The sequence below is a fragment of the Neoarius graeffei genome, chromosome 15, assembly GCF_027579695.1.
Source record: "Neoarius graeffei isolate fNeoGra1 chromosome 15, fNeoGra1.pri, whole genome shotgun sequence".
NCBI lineage: Eukaryota > Metazoa > Chordata > Actinopteri > Siluriformes > Ariidae > Neoarius > Neoarius graeffei.
The window spans coordinates 69770069-69787115 of NC_083583.1; the positions used below are offsets into that span (position 1 = coordinate 69770069).

A 17047-nucleotide genomic window follows, 5' to 3' on the forward strand; every position below is an offset into this window, starting at 1 on the left:
TTTGGACTGTGGGGGAAACCGGAGCACCCGGAGGAAACCCACGCGGACACGGGGAGAACATGCAAACTCCACACAGAAAGGCCCTTGTCGGCCACGGGGCTCGAACCTGGACCTTCTTGCTGTGAGGCGACAGCGCTAACCACTACACCACCGTGCCGCCCCGGGTGGATCTTAATCAATTAATTATGTGACTTATGAAGTGAATTGGTTGGACCAGCTCTTATTTATTCATACGAAAGGGGGTGAATACCTATGCATGCTCCAGATTTGTTTTTTTCCTCTTAATTATTGTGTCACAATAAAACGGCATTTTGCACCTTTCAAGTGGTAGGCATGTTGTGTAAATCAAATGGTGCTAACCCCCCAAAAATCCATTTTAATTCCATCTTGTAATGCGACAAAACAGGACAAACACCAAAAATACTTTTGCAAGACACTGTACTTTACTACTTTCTGTCTTCATTTTTTCGGCTGGAGTCTCATTCCATCGCTCCTGTGGAGGACTGCTCCATATAGACAGTTGAAAGTTGCACTGGGAAAATGGCTCTGGACACGGAGTTTTGCTGTGATGGCTGGGGTCTACAATTGCCATGATAAATTTAGGACTGCAGTTATCTGAACAGTTTTACACTCAAGTCTCCATCAATGAACAGTTGATAACTTCAACAAAATAGACTTCATGGTAAAACTATGATGATGTTCCTGGTTACACTGTTGTACTTTGTGACTATATAGGACAGTTATAAAAGCACGCTATAATTACGTTATCTGTTATCACCCCAATGAGGACCGGTTCCCATTTTGAGTCTGGTTCCTCTCAAGGTTTCTTCCTCATGTCATTTCAGGGAGTTTTTCCCTTGCCACCGTCTCCACAGGCTTGCTCATCAGAGATAAATAAATTTATTAGGAATAAAATTAGCTCATGTTTAAAGTCTTTATTTTTTCTGTAAAGCTGCTTTGTGACCAGGTCTGTTGTTAAAATTGCTCTAGAAATAAACTGACTTGACTTTCCCCCTTTTTTTTCCTGGAAAGAAGAGATCATGGGCAGCTGTATTATTTCTTATCAGCTCATGGTTATAAGGCTTATAAATTGCGTTAATGTTCACCTAGGTTAATGTGACACAAAGATAAATTAATTGCTGACAGAAGCAAATTAGAGTAACCAAGATAAACTCCTTTTTACTCCTTTTTATTAAAATAAGCTCTGTAAACAGTGTTCAAGTGATATTTGGTGGCCAACTCTAGCTGAATTAGTTGGACAAAGCTGAGTTAAAACAGGCAGTTAGAAGCTGAAAGCTGATGAAATGGCTTGATATGGCTCATCTTGGGGAAAACAACAGAACATGATTTATGTTCCAGCCCCAATACTAATGGATAGACTTCCCTGTTCAACCACTCAGCATGTGTCTGATGCACACAACAGATTTTTGCTCAGTGTCTCCTCTGCATGCCTCTTTAAGCAAATAATCCCTGTGTCTGTGTTCTGTAGATACATGCATGTGGAACTATGCAAAAGTAAAAACTCAGCTTTACATAGCCTGTATAGTCAAGTAGTCAGTTAAAAACTGCAGGTGTTGAGGAATAGGGAAGAAAACTGAGAATGGTTTGGATATTTATTTTAATAGCAAAATAAATTGACAGGCAGTAGTACAGTTGTACTATAGGCAGTGTAACTGTAATTGAACAGACACAAACGTGGGCAGCATGGTGGTGTAGTGTCCCCTCACAGCAGGACAGTGGCTGATGGGGGGCTTTTCTGTGTTGAGTTTGCATGTTCTCCCCATGTCTGTGCATTTTCTCTGGCTGCTCCGGTTTCCCCCGCAGTCCAAAGACTGGACAGCTATGCTACAGCTGCCCACTGCTCTGGGTGTGTGTGTGTTCACTGCTTCAGATAGGTTAAATGCAGAGGAGGAATTTCACTGTGCTTAACTCTATGCTTGAGTGTATGTGTGATAAGTCTTGTCTATAAATGTATTTCTAAATTCAGGTTTTGTTTTCTCTTCTTCATAAGCAAAAATTGTCAGTGTTTAAAAAAAAAGAATCTTTGTTCTTTTCATATAGGGTCATACTCAAGCAGTGCGTTGTCTGGCCTTTAGCCCTGATGGAAAGTGGCTTGCTTCAGCCAGTGATGACAGCACGATTAAGGCAAGAAATGGTGCCTTTTTAACACTTGGCTGTTTTTATTTAACATGCAGACCTGCCCTCAGGTATGGTTTATATGTATTATCATTCTGTTTTGCTTTTATTTTTCCTACTCTAGTTATGGGATTTAACGGCTGGAAAGATGATCACAGAATTCACAGCACACACATCAGCGGTTTCTGTTGTCCAGTTCCACCCAAATGAGTACCTTCTGGCTTCAGGGAGTGCTGACAGGTAGTGACTGTAATTGAGTGCATAAGAGAACTAAAGGACAGTTGTTGTTTATAATTAACATATTTTATTGTTCATTATTTGTCCAGTACTTTGGTTAACGTGCAGCGGTTATAAAAGCATGAACACACACACCAGAGGAAGAAAGAGAATCTCCCCATTAGCATAGCGTCATAGTCTATTACCTTTTCATCCATCATCAGTATTCTCACATTGCTGGCCTCAAAAAGCAGATTCCTTGTGTCCTCTGACATGGAACTTGCCTTCTTGCAGTGCTCAATGCTTTTAAGTGACGTCATTATACAATAACTACCCAACTAACTTAAAGAATACAATTAAGTTGCTGTAAAGCACAATGTATGCTATACCAAAAGCTATTTACAACGGGATCATTGGCTCTTCAGGCTTCCCTGTATTTCTCCAGAAAAGGCATAGGACAGCTGACAAAAACAGGCTAGTTAATCAGAGAGAATTTTATTTCACTTCCAATTTGAATTTATCTTTAGGTTCCTTAACACGGACTAAGTTTTTAAAAAACAAACAAAAAATTACACTTTTTGCTGGCTCCCTCTACACACGCTTTTTTTATTTATTTATTTCTCTCATCTGCGTTTAAAAACATATGAATGCTACTCTGTTGATTCTCTGTGCAGTAAAACCAACACATTCACTGTTGGTGATCCTTTTTAATCAAATCAAGTTTATTTGTACAGCGCTTTTAGCAATAAACATTGTCGCAAAGCAGCTTTACAGAATTTGAACGACTTAAAACATGAGCTAATTTTATCCCTAATCTATCCCCAATGAGCAAGCCTGTGGCAAGGAAAAACTCCCTCAGATGACATGAGGAAGAAACCTCGAGAGGAACCAGACTCAAAAGGGAACCCATCCTCATTTGGGCAACAACAGACAGCCTGACTATAATATTAACAGTTTTAACAGGTATAACCCTCAGCTGTCCTCATGGGGCCGTCCTTCACAGGAGCGGGGCGATAAAACTCCGACCAGACACAGGGCACCAGGATGGATCAAGCAGGTCCGAGGGGCAGAAGAGGCCAGCATCTCAATCCCAGGATCAACATGTAACTCAGAGGGACAGATGGGGGGGGGGGGGAGAGAGAAAGAAAACACGTTGTTAGGTATGCCCTAAAAATGACAAGTATTAAATCTGTGTGGTAGGCTCGCAGAGACGAGAGTCTTTACATCAGGCATAACACACAATGGCATGTTAATATGGTAAAAAATATATCATGACCTGCTCTGGCTGGATGCTTGATTGGCTCCTCAGCAATGATGAGATGCAGATGGGACCCTTAGGCCTGGCCAAGACAATTCAGTGACATTTCACCGGGTCTGGGACATGCGACAGAATGTCTGACGGCCGATTCCCTGCAGGCTACGATAGCCAGTCGAGGTCCCCACCGTCTCCACCAAAAGATTTCCTGTTGACTCCATGTAACTCAGAGGGACAGATTTGAGGTGGGGGGGAGAGAAAGAAAACACAGGTGGTTAGGTATGCCCAATGTCACCTGAATAAGTAGGAACAGTATACATATTGCACCGAGTACAAGCAGGGACTCCGGCAACTAACTATGACAGCATAACTAAAAGGAGAGAGCCAGAAGGTAAAACAGGCATGAGGGAGCCCCGGGACATAAAGCAGCCAGCCACTACACCGTCAACAAACTCGAGTGAGCAAGCGAGTGGGGACTGACAGCATCCATACATCCCAGTTTACCAAAACACTCTATGTCTGAGGACCCTCCAGATCTACTCCTTTACCTCATAAACACCATTAACAAAAGGCTTGACTAAACAGATGTGTTTTCAGCCTAGACTGAAATGCTGAGACTGTGTCTGATTCCCGAACATTACTTGGAAGGCTGTTCCATAACAGTGGGGCTTTGTAAGAAAAGGCTCTGCCCCCTGATGTAGCCTTCACTATACGAGGTACCAGCAGATAGCCTGCACCTTTTGATCTAAGTAGGCGTGGCGGGTCATAGAGGAGCAGAAGTTCACTCAGGTACTGTGGTGCGAGACCATTTAGTGCTTTAAAGGTCAATAGTAGTATTTTATAATCAATACGAAATTTGATTGGGAGCCAATGCAGTGTGGATAAGACAGGCGTGATGTGGTCTTATTTTCTAGTTCTAGTAAGGACTCTTGCTGCGGCATTTTGAACTAACTGGAGCTTGTTTATGCACTTATTGGAACATCCAGACAGTAAGGCATTACAATAATCCAACCTGGAGGTAACGAAAGCATGGACTAGTTTTTCTGCATCATGCAATGACATTAAATTTCTTTGCAATATTTCTGAGATGAAAGAAAGCTATCCGGGTGATGTTATCAATGTGAGTTTCGAATGAAAGACTGGGGTCAATAATCACTCCGAGGTCTTTTACTGCTGCACGTGAAGAAACAGAAAGGCCATCCAGAGTTACTGTGTAATCAGAAAACTTACTTCTAGCTGTATGTGGTCCTAGCACAAGTACTTCAGTCTCGTCAGAGTTAAGCAGAAGGAAATTTATAAGCATCCAGTGTCTAATGTCCTTAACACATTCCTCAATTTTATTAAGCTGGTGTCTCTCATCAGGTTTTGCAGAGACATACAACTGTGTGTCATCAGCATAACAGTGGAAACTAATACAATGTTTACGAATAATATCGCCCAGAGGTAACATATATAGAGGAAAAAAGCAGTGGACCCAAGACAGAACCTTGTGGAACACCAAACTTTACCTCGGTACGTCTAGAAATATCACCATTTATATCAACATACTGATAACGATCAGTTAGATAAGACCTGAGCCAGGAGAGGGCCATTCCCTTAACTCCCACAACATTTTCTAGTCTATCCAGAAGAATGGAATGATCAATGGTATCAAATGCTGCACTAAGGTCAAGCAACACAAGTAGCGAAACACAGCCCTGATCAGACGCCAACAGTAGGTCGTTTACTACTTTAACCAGTGCTGTCTCTGTGCTATGATGAGGTCTAAATCCTGACTGATACATTTCATGGATGTTATTCCTATGTAAATATGAGCATAACTGCTGTGCCACAGCTTTTTCAAGGATCTTGGAGATAAAGGGGAGGTTTGATATTGGCCGATAATTGGACAGCTGACAGGGATCAAGGTCAGGTTTTTTAATCAGGGGTTTGATAACTGCTAGTTTAAAGGATTTGGGTACATAGCCAATCATAAGAGAAGAATTTATTATTTTTAGAAGCGGTTCAATTACTCCAGGCATTATCTGTTTGAATAGATGTGTCGGTAAGGGATCTAGTACGCAAGTTGAGGCTTTTGATGTAGAGATTAATGAAAGTAATTCAGTTTCTTTTAGGGGAGTAAAACATTCTAACTGATGATCTGATACAGTTATATTGTTAACTACAAGGTCACTTTCATTGTCTAACCTTAAATTAGTAGTTTGTATTTTTTGTCGGATATTCTCAATTTTGTCATTAAAAAAATTCATGAAGTCGTTGCTACTACATACTGCAGGTGTGCATGTGTTGATAGTGGACTTATTCCTGGTTAATTTTGCTACAGTATTAAATAGGAATCTAGGATTATTTTTGTTATCTTCTATTAGGGAGGAGAGATATGTTGATCTCGCAGCACTAAGAGCTTTTCTATACTTCAGGAAGCTCTCCTTCCAAGCTAATTTGAACACTACCAATTTTGTTTGACGCCATTTACGTTCCAATTTTCGAGTGGTCTGTTTTAATGTGCGAGTGTCATCATTATACCAGGGTGCTAATTTTTTGTCTCTGACCATTTTCCTTTTTAGAGGAGCTATATTATCTAAAGTATGGCGGAATGTTGACTCTAAGCATTCAGTTGCCTGATCAAGTTCTGCAGGGGCTGACAGTGACCCAATCAAAGTTGACAGCTCTGGGAGATCATTTATAAAGCTCTGTGCAGTAGTTGACGTGAAAGTACGTTTAATACAGTAGCGTGGTGAGGTGCATATATTATTACTCAGACATATTTTGAATGAGATGAGACAATGATCTGAGAACTTCAGACTGTGGAAGTATGACTATATTGTCTACGTTTAATCTGAATGTTAGTATTAGATCAAGGGTGTAACCACCATTATGGGTCGGTCCTATGACATTCTGCTTAATCCCGACTGAATCTAAGATGGACACAAACGCTGTTTTTAAAGGGTCTTCTGGGTTATCGAAGTGAATATTAAAATCTCCGACAACTAAAGCTTTGTCTAAGGAAATAACCAAATCTGAGATAAAATCTGCAAATTCAGAAAGAAACTCAGAATATGGCCCCGGGGGCCTGTAAATAATAAGCAATGGAATTAACTGGGTAGACTTATTTTTCGAGGCTACATACATTATATGAGTATGAAGAACTTCAAATGTATTAAATTTATAACCAGGTTTGTGTGTTACACCTAGATAATCGTTATAAATAACCGCGACGCCTCCTCCTCTGCCAGTTAGACGAGGCTGGTGTATATAACTGTATCCAGGAGGACTCGCTTCATTTAATGCTATATATTCATTTGGCTTAATCCATGTTTCTGTTAAACACAGTACATTAAACTCCTGATCAGTAATGAGTTCATTAACCATTAGCGCTTTAGATGTAAGAGATCTAATATTTAATTGCCCCACCTTTAGATCAAAGGTGCTGGCAACAGCTGTACAGTCAGTCTGATCTAATTTTATATTGATTAGGTTACTGGAACAAACTCTCTGAAAATTTCTACCTTTTTGTTGAGCTCGGGGAACAGACACAGTCTGGATGTAGTGGGCCCTGAGTGACGACTCTGTGCAGCTAGCAGACAGTCGGTTTAGCCTGTTCGTCTGCTCCCTGGCCTTGGCTCTGGATTGTCAGAAATTAACTAGGCCTGTTCTGAGACTATGACCTATGCTGCAGGAAATGAGAGCAGCACCTTCCCGAGTGGGATGGATACCGTCCCGCCCTAACAGGCCAGCAGTGCCCTCAAAATTAGCCCAATTATCTATAAAGCCCACACTGTTTTCAGAGCACCACCTGGACAGCCAGCAGTTCAGCGACCATAACCTGCTGTAAGCTACATCGCCACGCCGCATTGGGATGGGGCCAGAGCATACTACAGCATCGGACATCGCCTTCGCTAATTTAAACACCTCTACAAAGTTACTCTTAGTAACCTCAGACTGACGAAGGCGTATATCATTAGCTCCTGCATGGATAACTATCTTTGAGAACCTGTGCTTGCCTAGGACCCTAAGATTACCTGCTATGTCCGGCGCCCTGGCTCCCGGTATACACCTGACTAAAGCTGCTGGTGCCCCTAAAGGCTGAGCTAATTTCACGTGCCGTATGATAGAGTCCCCTATAACCAGAGCTCTTTCAGGTTTCTCAGTGGGTGCATCACTAAGGAGAGCAAACCTGTTCGACACATGACGCGGAGAGGAGTGGTGCTCCCGTGGGCGAGCCTCAGCGGTAGCTTTGGCTCTACGCTTATGCCGCCGAGCCGTCACCCATTCGCCCCGCTGTAAGGGCTCTAATGCCGGAGTTGGGGGATTGCTAACTCCACCTAGGGCGTCCAGACATTCCCTAACAGAAACTACACTGTTCTCACGCTCACTAACCTGCTCTAAAGCCTGGACACGCGCTTCTAGCACTGAAATCTTCTCTGTCAGAGAGCTAACTAATCTGCACTTATCACAAGTAAAGCTAATAGAGCTATCGCTAGTGACGGAGGAAGAATGACTAAACATCCTGCACTCAGCACACTGAACAGGCTGAAGGTGTGCCATGATGAAAGGATTCACGTACCTTAAATGAAGATTTGTTGATATTAAAGCAGATCAGATGGCTTCCGCTTGTGGACTTTACACAGGAGGAGAGAAAAAGAAAGCTTCCGGTCTCGGCGTTCTTCCGAAAAAAGAAAGAGAAAAAAACGGGAAAAAAACTGGAAAAAGGAAAGCAAAAGTGAAAAGTACAAAAATGAAAGCGACAGTATAATAAAAATGAAGAGGATACTGGAAATTTATTTATAGAAAAAAAGTTAAAAAAGGATTAGTAATTAACGCCGGCACTCGCGGGAAAAAGTACTCGGCGCGAACAACCCATCTCAAACTTTTTCTTCATTTAACTAGCCACAAGGAAGCTTTGAACAAAATACGCCTAATCTTTTCTTTCATTACTCACTGCCCACAAGATAGCCAGGGCCAGTTACAACAGAATAACCGTACACAAATGGAATGGATCAGAAATAATTTAAAATATAGCGACTGTGGAAAAAAATGCATGTCATTAATTTAAGATCTGTGGCCTAGGATGTCGCTGAATTGTTGCGGAATGTTTTTGGAATATCACTAATATGAAAAATGGCAACACTACTTGGCACAGAGGAATCTTGGCTCAGGACAGGGTGAGCCAGCCCCTTTAGCCATGTACAGGTGGTGGGGGTGGGGAGTGTACTCTGAAGTGTGCATGGTGTGGAACAATATGTACAGATCCTCAAGTGGATTTACTCAAACTTTTATGTTAGGTAAAAGCATTCGTATATTTCAACAGTCAAATGTTCATTTTCAGAGACCAAATGGTGTTCTGGAAAAATTCATTTTTATTAAAATACCAGATGGGCCTCCCATGAAAGTGAAGTATGCAATGACGTGGCTTAGTGGAAGCTTGGAGCAACTCAGCTGTTTATATCCTCTGTCTACATTGTGGTTTTGCTAGTTTTACAAGTATTTTTACCACATTTATAGGTCTTTAAAGTATGCCTCATTGCGCAGCATATAAATGCCAAAATTATGCTAAAAAGGACAAGAAGATAGCTGTTCAGCATTTATCTGGCCAGAATCGTCCAACTATTCACAAGAAATGGATTCATGCCATCGGAAGACCTCAAAACAATCTGCCTGCAGTGCCCTACTTATGAATTATTATGAACATGAATACTTATGAACATTTTGAGTCATCCTGTTTCGATGAATCAATGGAATTAAAAGCAAGATTAATGGGGCCTTCCAGAATAAGAAGAAAGATAAGACGATGCCATGCCAACAATATTTGCCCATCATTCAGCTCCAAAGGTCAGCCATTTCAGTGTTGAGTGGCAACAGAGACAACACCGGGAGGTTAGTTTTGACTTTTGTTCTACCATGGTTCTTTGTAGTATACAGAGACTGATCCAACTCAAGAATCTGACAGATGCACATTTGTAGAAATATTTTCACTAATTTTAACAGATCGCTATGGATTTTCACAGGGTCATAGAGCCCACTGAGCCCTTGCTGAAGAAGGCAGCCACGCCCCGCTACAACCGCAGCTCGGCCCGTTATTCGCCCCCAAAGCCCTGCATGAGTGTGACTCGCCAAAAACTTTAATATGAGCCCTGGCTCCAGCTGTGTGTGCGGGGATTTAAAAATTCCTAATTCGGCCACCAAAAGTCCTACCCCCACCAAACTTTTACAAGCACCTCCCTCTCCCCAAGACCTTTCGAAACAGCCCAGGCATGGTCTGCTACGACTCAGGCCCCTTATTCGCAGCAAATTTCGACCTCTTTCTGGAGTGTTTTATCGGTCGGACCTCAATTCTTTGTCTTGGGTCACACTATACAAAGCATCGTGAGAATACAGGTAATTAGGTCAGATAAGCATAACCTCTTACCACAGGTGGTCTGATCCTGAACCATTGGTCTGTTGGTTGAGCGTAGCCTGCGAGCAGTAAAGGAAACAAATGCCCATGACCGATGGAATAAATACATCTCATCTCATTATCTCTAGCCGCTTTATCCTGTTCTACAGGGTCGCAGGCAAGCTGGAGCCTATCCCAGCTGACTACGGGCAAAAGGCGGAGTACATCCTGGACAAGTCTCCAGGTCATCACAGGGCTGACACACAGACACAGACAACCATTCACACTCACACCTACAGTCAATTTAGAGTCACCAGTTAACCTAACCTGCATGTCTTTTGGACTGTGGGGGAAACCGGAGCACCCGGAGGAAACCCACACGGACACAGGGAGAACATGCGAAATCCGCACAGAAAGGCCCTCGCCGGCCACAGGGCTCGAACCCGGACCTTCTTGCTGTGAGGCGACAGCGCTAACCATTACGCCACCGTGCCGCCCGGAATAAATACATTTGTGGGTAAATTAAGAACAAGTCTTTTATTTATCACATGTAAACTCAAGCACAGCAAAATTCCTCCTGTGCATTTAATCCATCTGAAGTGGTGAACACACACAGAGAAGTGTACAGAATAAATAAATACAACGTATTGCAAAAGTATTCATCCCCCTTGGTGTTTTGTCGCATTACAAGCTGGAATTAAAATGGATTAATTTATTGTGACACAAACAATAATTAAAAACAGAAATCTGTGGTGCACATAGGTGTTCATGCCCTTTCATATGAAACCCCTTAAATAAGAACTGGTCCAACCAATTCACTTCATAAGTCACATAATTAGTTGGTTAAGATCCACCTGTGTGCGATCAGTGTCACATGATCTGTCGCATGTCTGTACAAATCAACCTGTTCTGGAAGGACCCTGACTCTGCAACACCACTAAGCAAGCAACATGAAAACCAAGGAGCCTACAACCAGGTCAGAGACAAAGTTGTAGAGATGTATAGATCAGGGTTGGGTTGTTAAAAAAAAATCCCCAACTTTGAATATCCCAGGCAGCACCATTAAATCCATTATAGCAAAATGGAAAGGATATTGCACAATACAAACCTGACAAGAAAAGGCCACCCACCAAAACTCACATACTGGGCAAGGAGGGCATTAATCAGAGATGCAACAAAGACACCAAAGATAACACTGAAGGAGCTGCAGAGAAGGGAATATCTGTCCATAGGACCACTTTAACCTGTACACTGCACAGAGCGGGGCTTTATGGAAGAGTGGCCAGAAAAAAGGAAAAAAAATGAGAAAATGAGTTTGGAGTTTGCCCAACAGCATGTGACAGACTCCCTAAACACATGGAAGAAGAGTCTCTGGTCAGATGATACTAAAATTGAACTTTTTGGCCATCATGGGAAACGTCATGTGTGACACAAACCCAACACCCTGAGAACACCATTCCTACAATGAAGCATGGTGGTGGCAGCATCATGCTGTGGGGATGTTTGTCATCTGCAAGGACAGGAAAGCTGGTCAGGATTGAAGGAAAGATGGATGGCATTAAATACAGGGAGGAAATACTGGAGGAAAACCTGTTTGAGTCAGCCAGAGGTTTGAGACTGGGACAAAGGTTCATGTTCCAGCAGGACAATGACCCTAAACATACTGCTAAAGCTACACTGGAATGGTTTAAAGGGAAATATTATTTAAATGTCTTGGAATGGCCTAATCAAAGCCCAGACCTCAATCCAATTGAGAATCTCTGGCATAACTTGAAGATTGCTGTACACCAACGCAACCCATCTAACTTGAAGGAGTTGGAGCAGTTTTGCCTTGAGGAATGGGTAAAAATCCCAGTGGCTAGATGTGCAAGGCTAATGGAGACATACCCCAAGAGACTTGCAGTTGTAATTGCAGCAAAAGGTAGCTCTACAAAGTACTGACTTTTGGGGGGGGTGAAATACCAATGCGCACACTAGATTTTTGTTTTTCCATCTTAATTATTGTTTGTCACAATAAGAAACAATGTGCACCTTTTTAAAGTGGTAGGCATGTTGTGTAAATCAAATGGTGTTACCCCCCCCCCCCCCCCCCCCCCCCCAAAAAAAATCAATTTTAATTCCAGCTTGTAATGCGACAAAGCAGGACAAACACCAAGGGGGATGAATACTTTGTGTTTTCTCTGACTGTTTTATATAAAATATTTGGGACCCCAAAAAAATTGCGCTCTGTAGCATTCTGTTAAATATAGTCAGGTGGCAGTACATGGGATCTGTAACTTTTCTGTTCTGGAATGAAACAAAAGAGTGGGAATGAAAAATTTATCTATTCTGTCTTGTTTTTACCTTGTATATTAACAGATTTCTTGTATGAAAGGAGCTAATACTCATTCACTCTGTTGCCGTATATTGGTGAGGGAGGGCAAGTCACAGGCAGTGATCCTCTTGTCAGATTGAATGATGCCTTGAGGTTTGGCTTCTCCTGTGAGTTGGTAGAACCAGACCAGACTGTGATGGAGTATTCTTTGATGGCAGTGTGGAATTGTACTCTCTGGGATTGTGGTAGGTTGAATTTCCTTAACTGTCGATGGTGTCAGTGTTAGAATCCCATTTGAGGTCAGAGGAAATTATCAGAAATTTGAATAACTCCATCTGAAATACTATAGACACATTTATGGATAGAGGAGATGGTGAGGAGAGTCATTTACAAACCTTGGAACATTTTGTAAGGATCTTTTGGAGGTTCAGTCATTGCTGTAGACAGAGGAGAGCATGGTTGATGACAACCTTAAGGTGATTCAGTGTTGAGGGTTCGAGTGCCTGAAGTTAGTTTTCTAGTCTCACCTGCTGTTCCCTGTTGGTCTGGAAGCCTGGGATCCACCTGCAGGTGAGGTTTGCTTGAAAATTTTTCTGTAATCATTGTGTTAAATGCAGAGGTGAACTCATGATGATTCTGACATGAATATCTATGGTTTAGCTTTAGCATTTACTATTTTTATTAATCCCTTGCTATGGTGATGTAGGAGACACCTGAATACTATGTTTTTCTGCTTTTCTCTGCTGAAGCAGTGATCAAAATGAAAGTAAATAAAATTACTTTTGGATCCCATATAAAGGAGACAGCACATATGAAAGGTGTTGTAATTCCTACACCATTTATCCAAATGTAAATTCACACTGATTACAGCTGAAAGTCTGCACTTTGAGGTCATATTCATTACTGAATTTAAACTCCGGTCTGTTTCACTGCCTTCATATCCCTTTCTTTCTATTACCCTTTTTCTTTTTATTAACACTAGCAACCACCTAGGACAACTTGGCAATTGCCCAACAACATCTTAGCCAGCCTGGACCACCCTAGCAACAGTCCAGCAAATGTCTAGCAGTCACCTGAAATAATACAGCAAGCCCATAATAACCAACTGCTAATTTTTCTTGTCTTTTTAAATTTTTTAAACTTTTTTTCACCTCTTTCCAACCATTGCGTATTTCCTTTAGTTTTGAATTGCCCTAAAATAAAATGTCTTTTTAGATATAGAATAAACTTTTCCATTCTTTATCATGGAAAAAAAATCCATGCCTTTTGAAAAATGAGAAAAAATCTAATATTTGCATGTTTACTATGTTTATCAGCTTCTGTTCCCTGATCTGAAACATGCTGTTCAGAGGTGTAGAGGAGGGGAAGTCCTTTTATACAGCCTGAATTGAATTGAATTGTAACTAATGAACTATATACTTCTATACAGATATGGAAAAAAAATTGAGACCACTTTTAGTGGTGATCACAAGTTATCAAGCTCCAATTTATAATTTTATTTTAATTTAATTTTAATGATTTTTAATTTATGAAGCTGGTGGAATTGATTACAGCCACTCACATTACACTCTAGGCATTAATTTACCTTACTATTATTAATCCACCAATCAGGTTTATTATTAAAAAAAGGAATAAAAACAAGAAATATGTGGGAAGTCAAAAGGAGTTTATAAAATTAATGAATGAAACTAGGATGCAGGTGGAATAGTAGTGTTACTGCTTGAAATGTACACAGTATGATAACCTAGTCTAAAAATATTATATATAATTGCATATATAATATATTTGTGTATGTGTAATTGTGTAGAGATAATATATATAATGGCTCGATTCCACTATCCCAACATTTTAGCTGTATTCAGCAGGTGGCGCTGTGATCAGTCCTCCACTTCCGGGTCGTTCCCAGCCAAAACAAACGATTGCCGTTATCGGATCAGATACTTATTTCGCTGAAATAAGAGAGAATTAATAAATTTTATTGATGTTTAACTGGAATAGACGCTTACACACATGGCTAAATTGGCTGTTGAATTCATTAATATAACAATAATTAGGTTTTTGTGGGCCTTATAGTTATTGGCTGTTGAATTCATTAATATAACAATAATGTGTTTTTTGTGGGCCTTTATAGTTATTTGAGGCTTGGCCTGAATGATTTGGAAAAAGGTAAATGGCCATTAATATAGATGGGTTTACAGTATTTTGTTTTTGGCCCCAGTTGCCACCAAGCAGATATTTTTCTTGTCATGTTTAAATGTTGAGCAAGGTTTTCTTTTTAATGTTTGGACTATTCACAGTCAAACAACTTTACCAAATAATTGTCAGTCTATGGCATGTACATGTAGTTTTGAAGGAATTTAGCAGTTGTTATTGATGATCAAATTTTGTTGGAGAGTCAAAGTTTGTTAAGCTGACCGTTCCACATTGTCAATCAAAATCCATTTTCCTTTTGATTATAAAATATATATACATGTATGTAGACAATTACACACAGAAACGATGAATAAATATGCATCTTTTTATTAAATAAGATGTATGAAAATTCAAACACATTTAACATGTTTAAGCAATAACATGAACATTGGCTTTTACATTTGTAAATAAAATATATATATATATAAATGCGTCACCCTGTTATGACGCATGGTAAAATTAAATATCATTAGCAACCTCAGCATATAAATAACCTTTACCATCAAACAGAATGCTGTAGTTTGTTTGCTGTAGTTTCATTCACTTAAATACCATGAATACTTGAGTAAGTTTATCTTGCATCATATCATTATCAACACATACTGGTCAACATACCTTCTCCAAAAAAATTACATCACAATTTCAAGGTCATTCACATATCACAAATAACAGTATTGTGACTATATTAACATGCATCCCATGTTTTCATTCTTGTGAAGAAATTATACATGTGACCTGTATAAATGTGCACTGGGGTAAAATACATGTATTTCACAAAATTTGTGACCCCCTGTAACATGTTCAACCTATACACATGCTACATGTAAATGTCAAGTCAACTTTATTGTCAAATATGCTATACATGCTCGACATACAGCACAGATGAAATTTCAGTCCTCTGTGACCCATGGTGCAAACAGGCAATGCAATAAATAAAATTTAAAAATGGAATAATTGAAAAAACCCAAACAATATAAACAGTATAAACACTCTAGATAGGAACTAGACATAGACTAAACACTCAGACAAACAATATAAACAGTATAAATAAACAGTATAAACACTAGATAAGAACAAGACAGACTAAACACTCAGACAATATAAACAGTATAAATACTCCTAGATATGAACTAGACGTAGACTAAACACTCATATACATACATACATACATACATACATACACACACACACACACACACACACACACACACACTGGTTCAAATAAACAAACAGTCAAGGGCACTTGAGGTATAGCAGGTAAACATGAAATAAGCAATATAAACAAACTAGCAGCTGTTAAGATGAGGTAGTGCGGAATAGTGCAAATGAGCGAGGTAAAGTGAGATGTGCGGTCCCTGAGTTCAGTGCGTTAATGAACAATGAGGTGTGTGTGTTGGGGGGGGGGAAACTGTGAGGATGATGTCAGATGCTGAAGGGGGGGCAGGGGGGTGTGCGAGCAGAATCTGTGGCAGGGGGCAGAGGGGGGAGGGGGGCAGAACAAGGAGGGAGTTGAGCCTCCTGACTGCCTGGTGAAAGAAACTGTTCTTGAGCCTGCTGGTTTTGGCCCGGAGACTCCGCAGTCTCCTCCCCGACGGCAGCAGGCTGAAGAGGCTGTGAGATGGGTGGGTGGGGTCACCTGCAATCCTGATGGCTTTGCGGGTGAGGCGGGAGTTATAAATATCCATTAGAGAAGGGAGAGAGACACCAATTATCTTCTCAGCTGCTCTCACGATGCGCTGCAGAGACTTGCAGCAGGACACGGTGCAGGCGCCGTACCACACGGTGATGCAGCTGGTCAGAATGTTGTCAATGGTGCCTCTGTAGAAAGTGTGCATGATGGGGGCCGGGGCTCTTGCTCTCCTCAGTTTGCGGAGGAAGTACAGATTCTGTTGGGCTTTTTTGGCCAGTGATGCGGTGTTGTTGCTCCAGGACAGGTCTTCAAAGATGTGCACACCCAGAAACTTGGTGCTGCTCACCCTCTCCACTGCAGCACCGTCGATAGATAGTGGAGCATGCTGGGTGTGCTCTCTCCTGAAGTCCACAACAATCTCCTTCATCTTCTCCACGTTCAGATGGAGATTGTTGTCCTTGCACCACATGGCCAAGCGGCTCACCTCACTCCTGTAGATTGTCTCATCGCCATTGTTGATGAGACCCACCACAGTCGTGTCATCCGCAAACTTGATGAAGAGATTTGAGCTGGATGTTGGTGCGCAGTCATGGGTCAGCAGAGTGAAGAGGAGGGGGCTTAGCACACATCCTTGGGGGGCCCCCGTGTTCAGTGTGATGGTGCTGGAGGAGTTGCTGCTGACCTGTACAGGTCAGCAGCAACTCCTCCAGCACCATCACACTGAACACGGGGGCCCCCCAAGGATGTGTGCTAAGCCCCCTCCTCAGCAATCATTCCTCAGCAGCTCATTCATAAACTGGACCAGCTGGGACTCAACACCTCCCTGTGCAACTGGCTGCTGGACTTCCTGACGGGGAGACCACAGACTGTACAGTCTGTGGTCTCCCCGTCAGGAAGTCCAGCAGCCAGTTGCACAGGGAGGTGTTGAGT

At 41.4% G+C, this 17047-nt stretch overlaps 1 protein-coding gene across 4 annotated transcripts in view; it reads left to right on the forward strand.

The window, feature by feature from the left end:
* Positions 1–17047, forward strand: part of katnb1 (katanin p80 (WD repeat containing) subunit B 1) — a 90138-nt gene that overhangs the window by 45270 nt on the left and 27821 nt on the right. For all 4 annotated transcript variants that reach the window (XM_060941806.1, XM_060941805.1, XM_060941807.1 and 1 more), the window contains 2 exons: positions 2062–2145; positions 2261–2376. In XM_060941806.1, coding sequence (XP_060797789.1) covers positions 2062–2145; positions 2261–2376 — 200 coding nt within the window. The remainder of the gene's footprint in view (positions 1–2061; positions 2146–2260; positions 2377–17047) is intronic.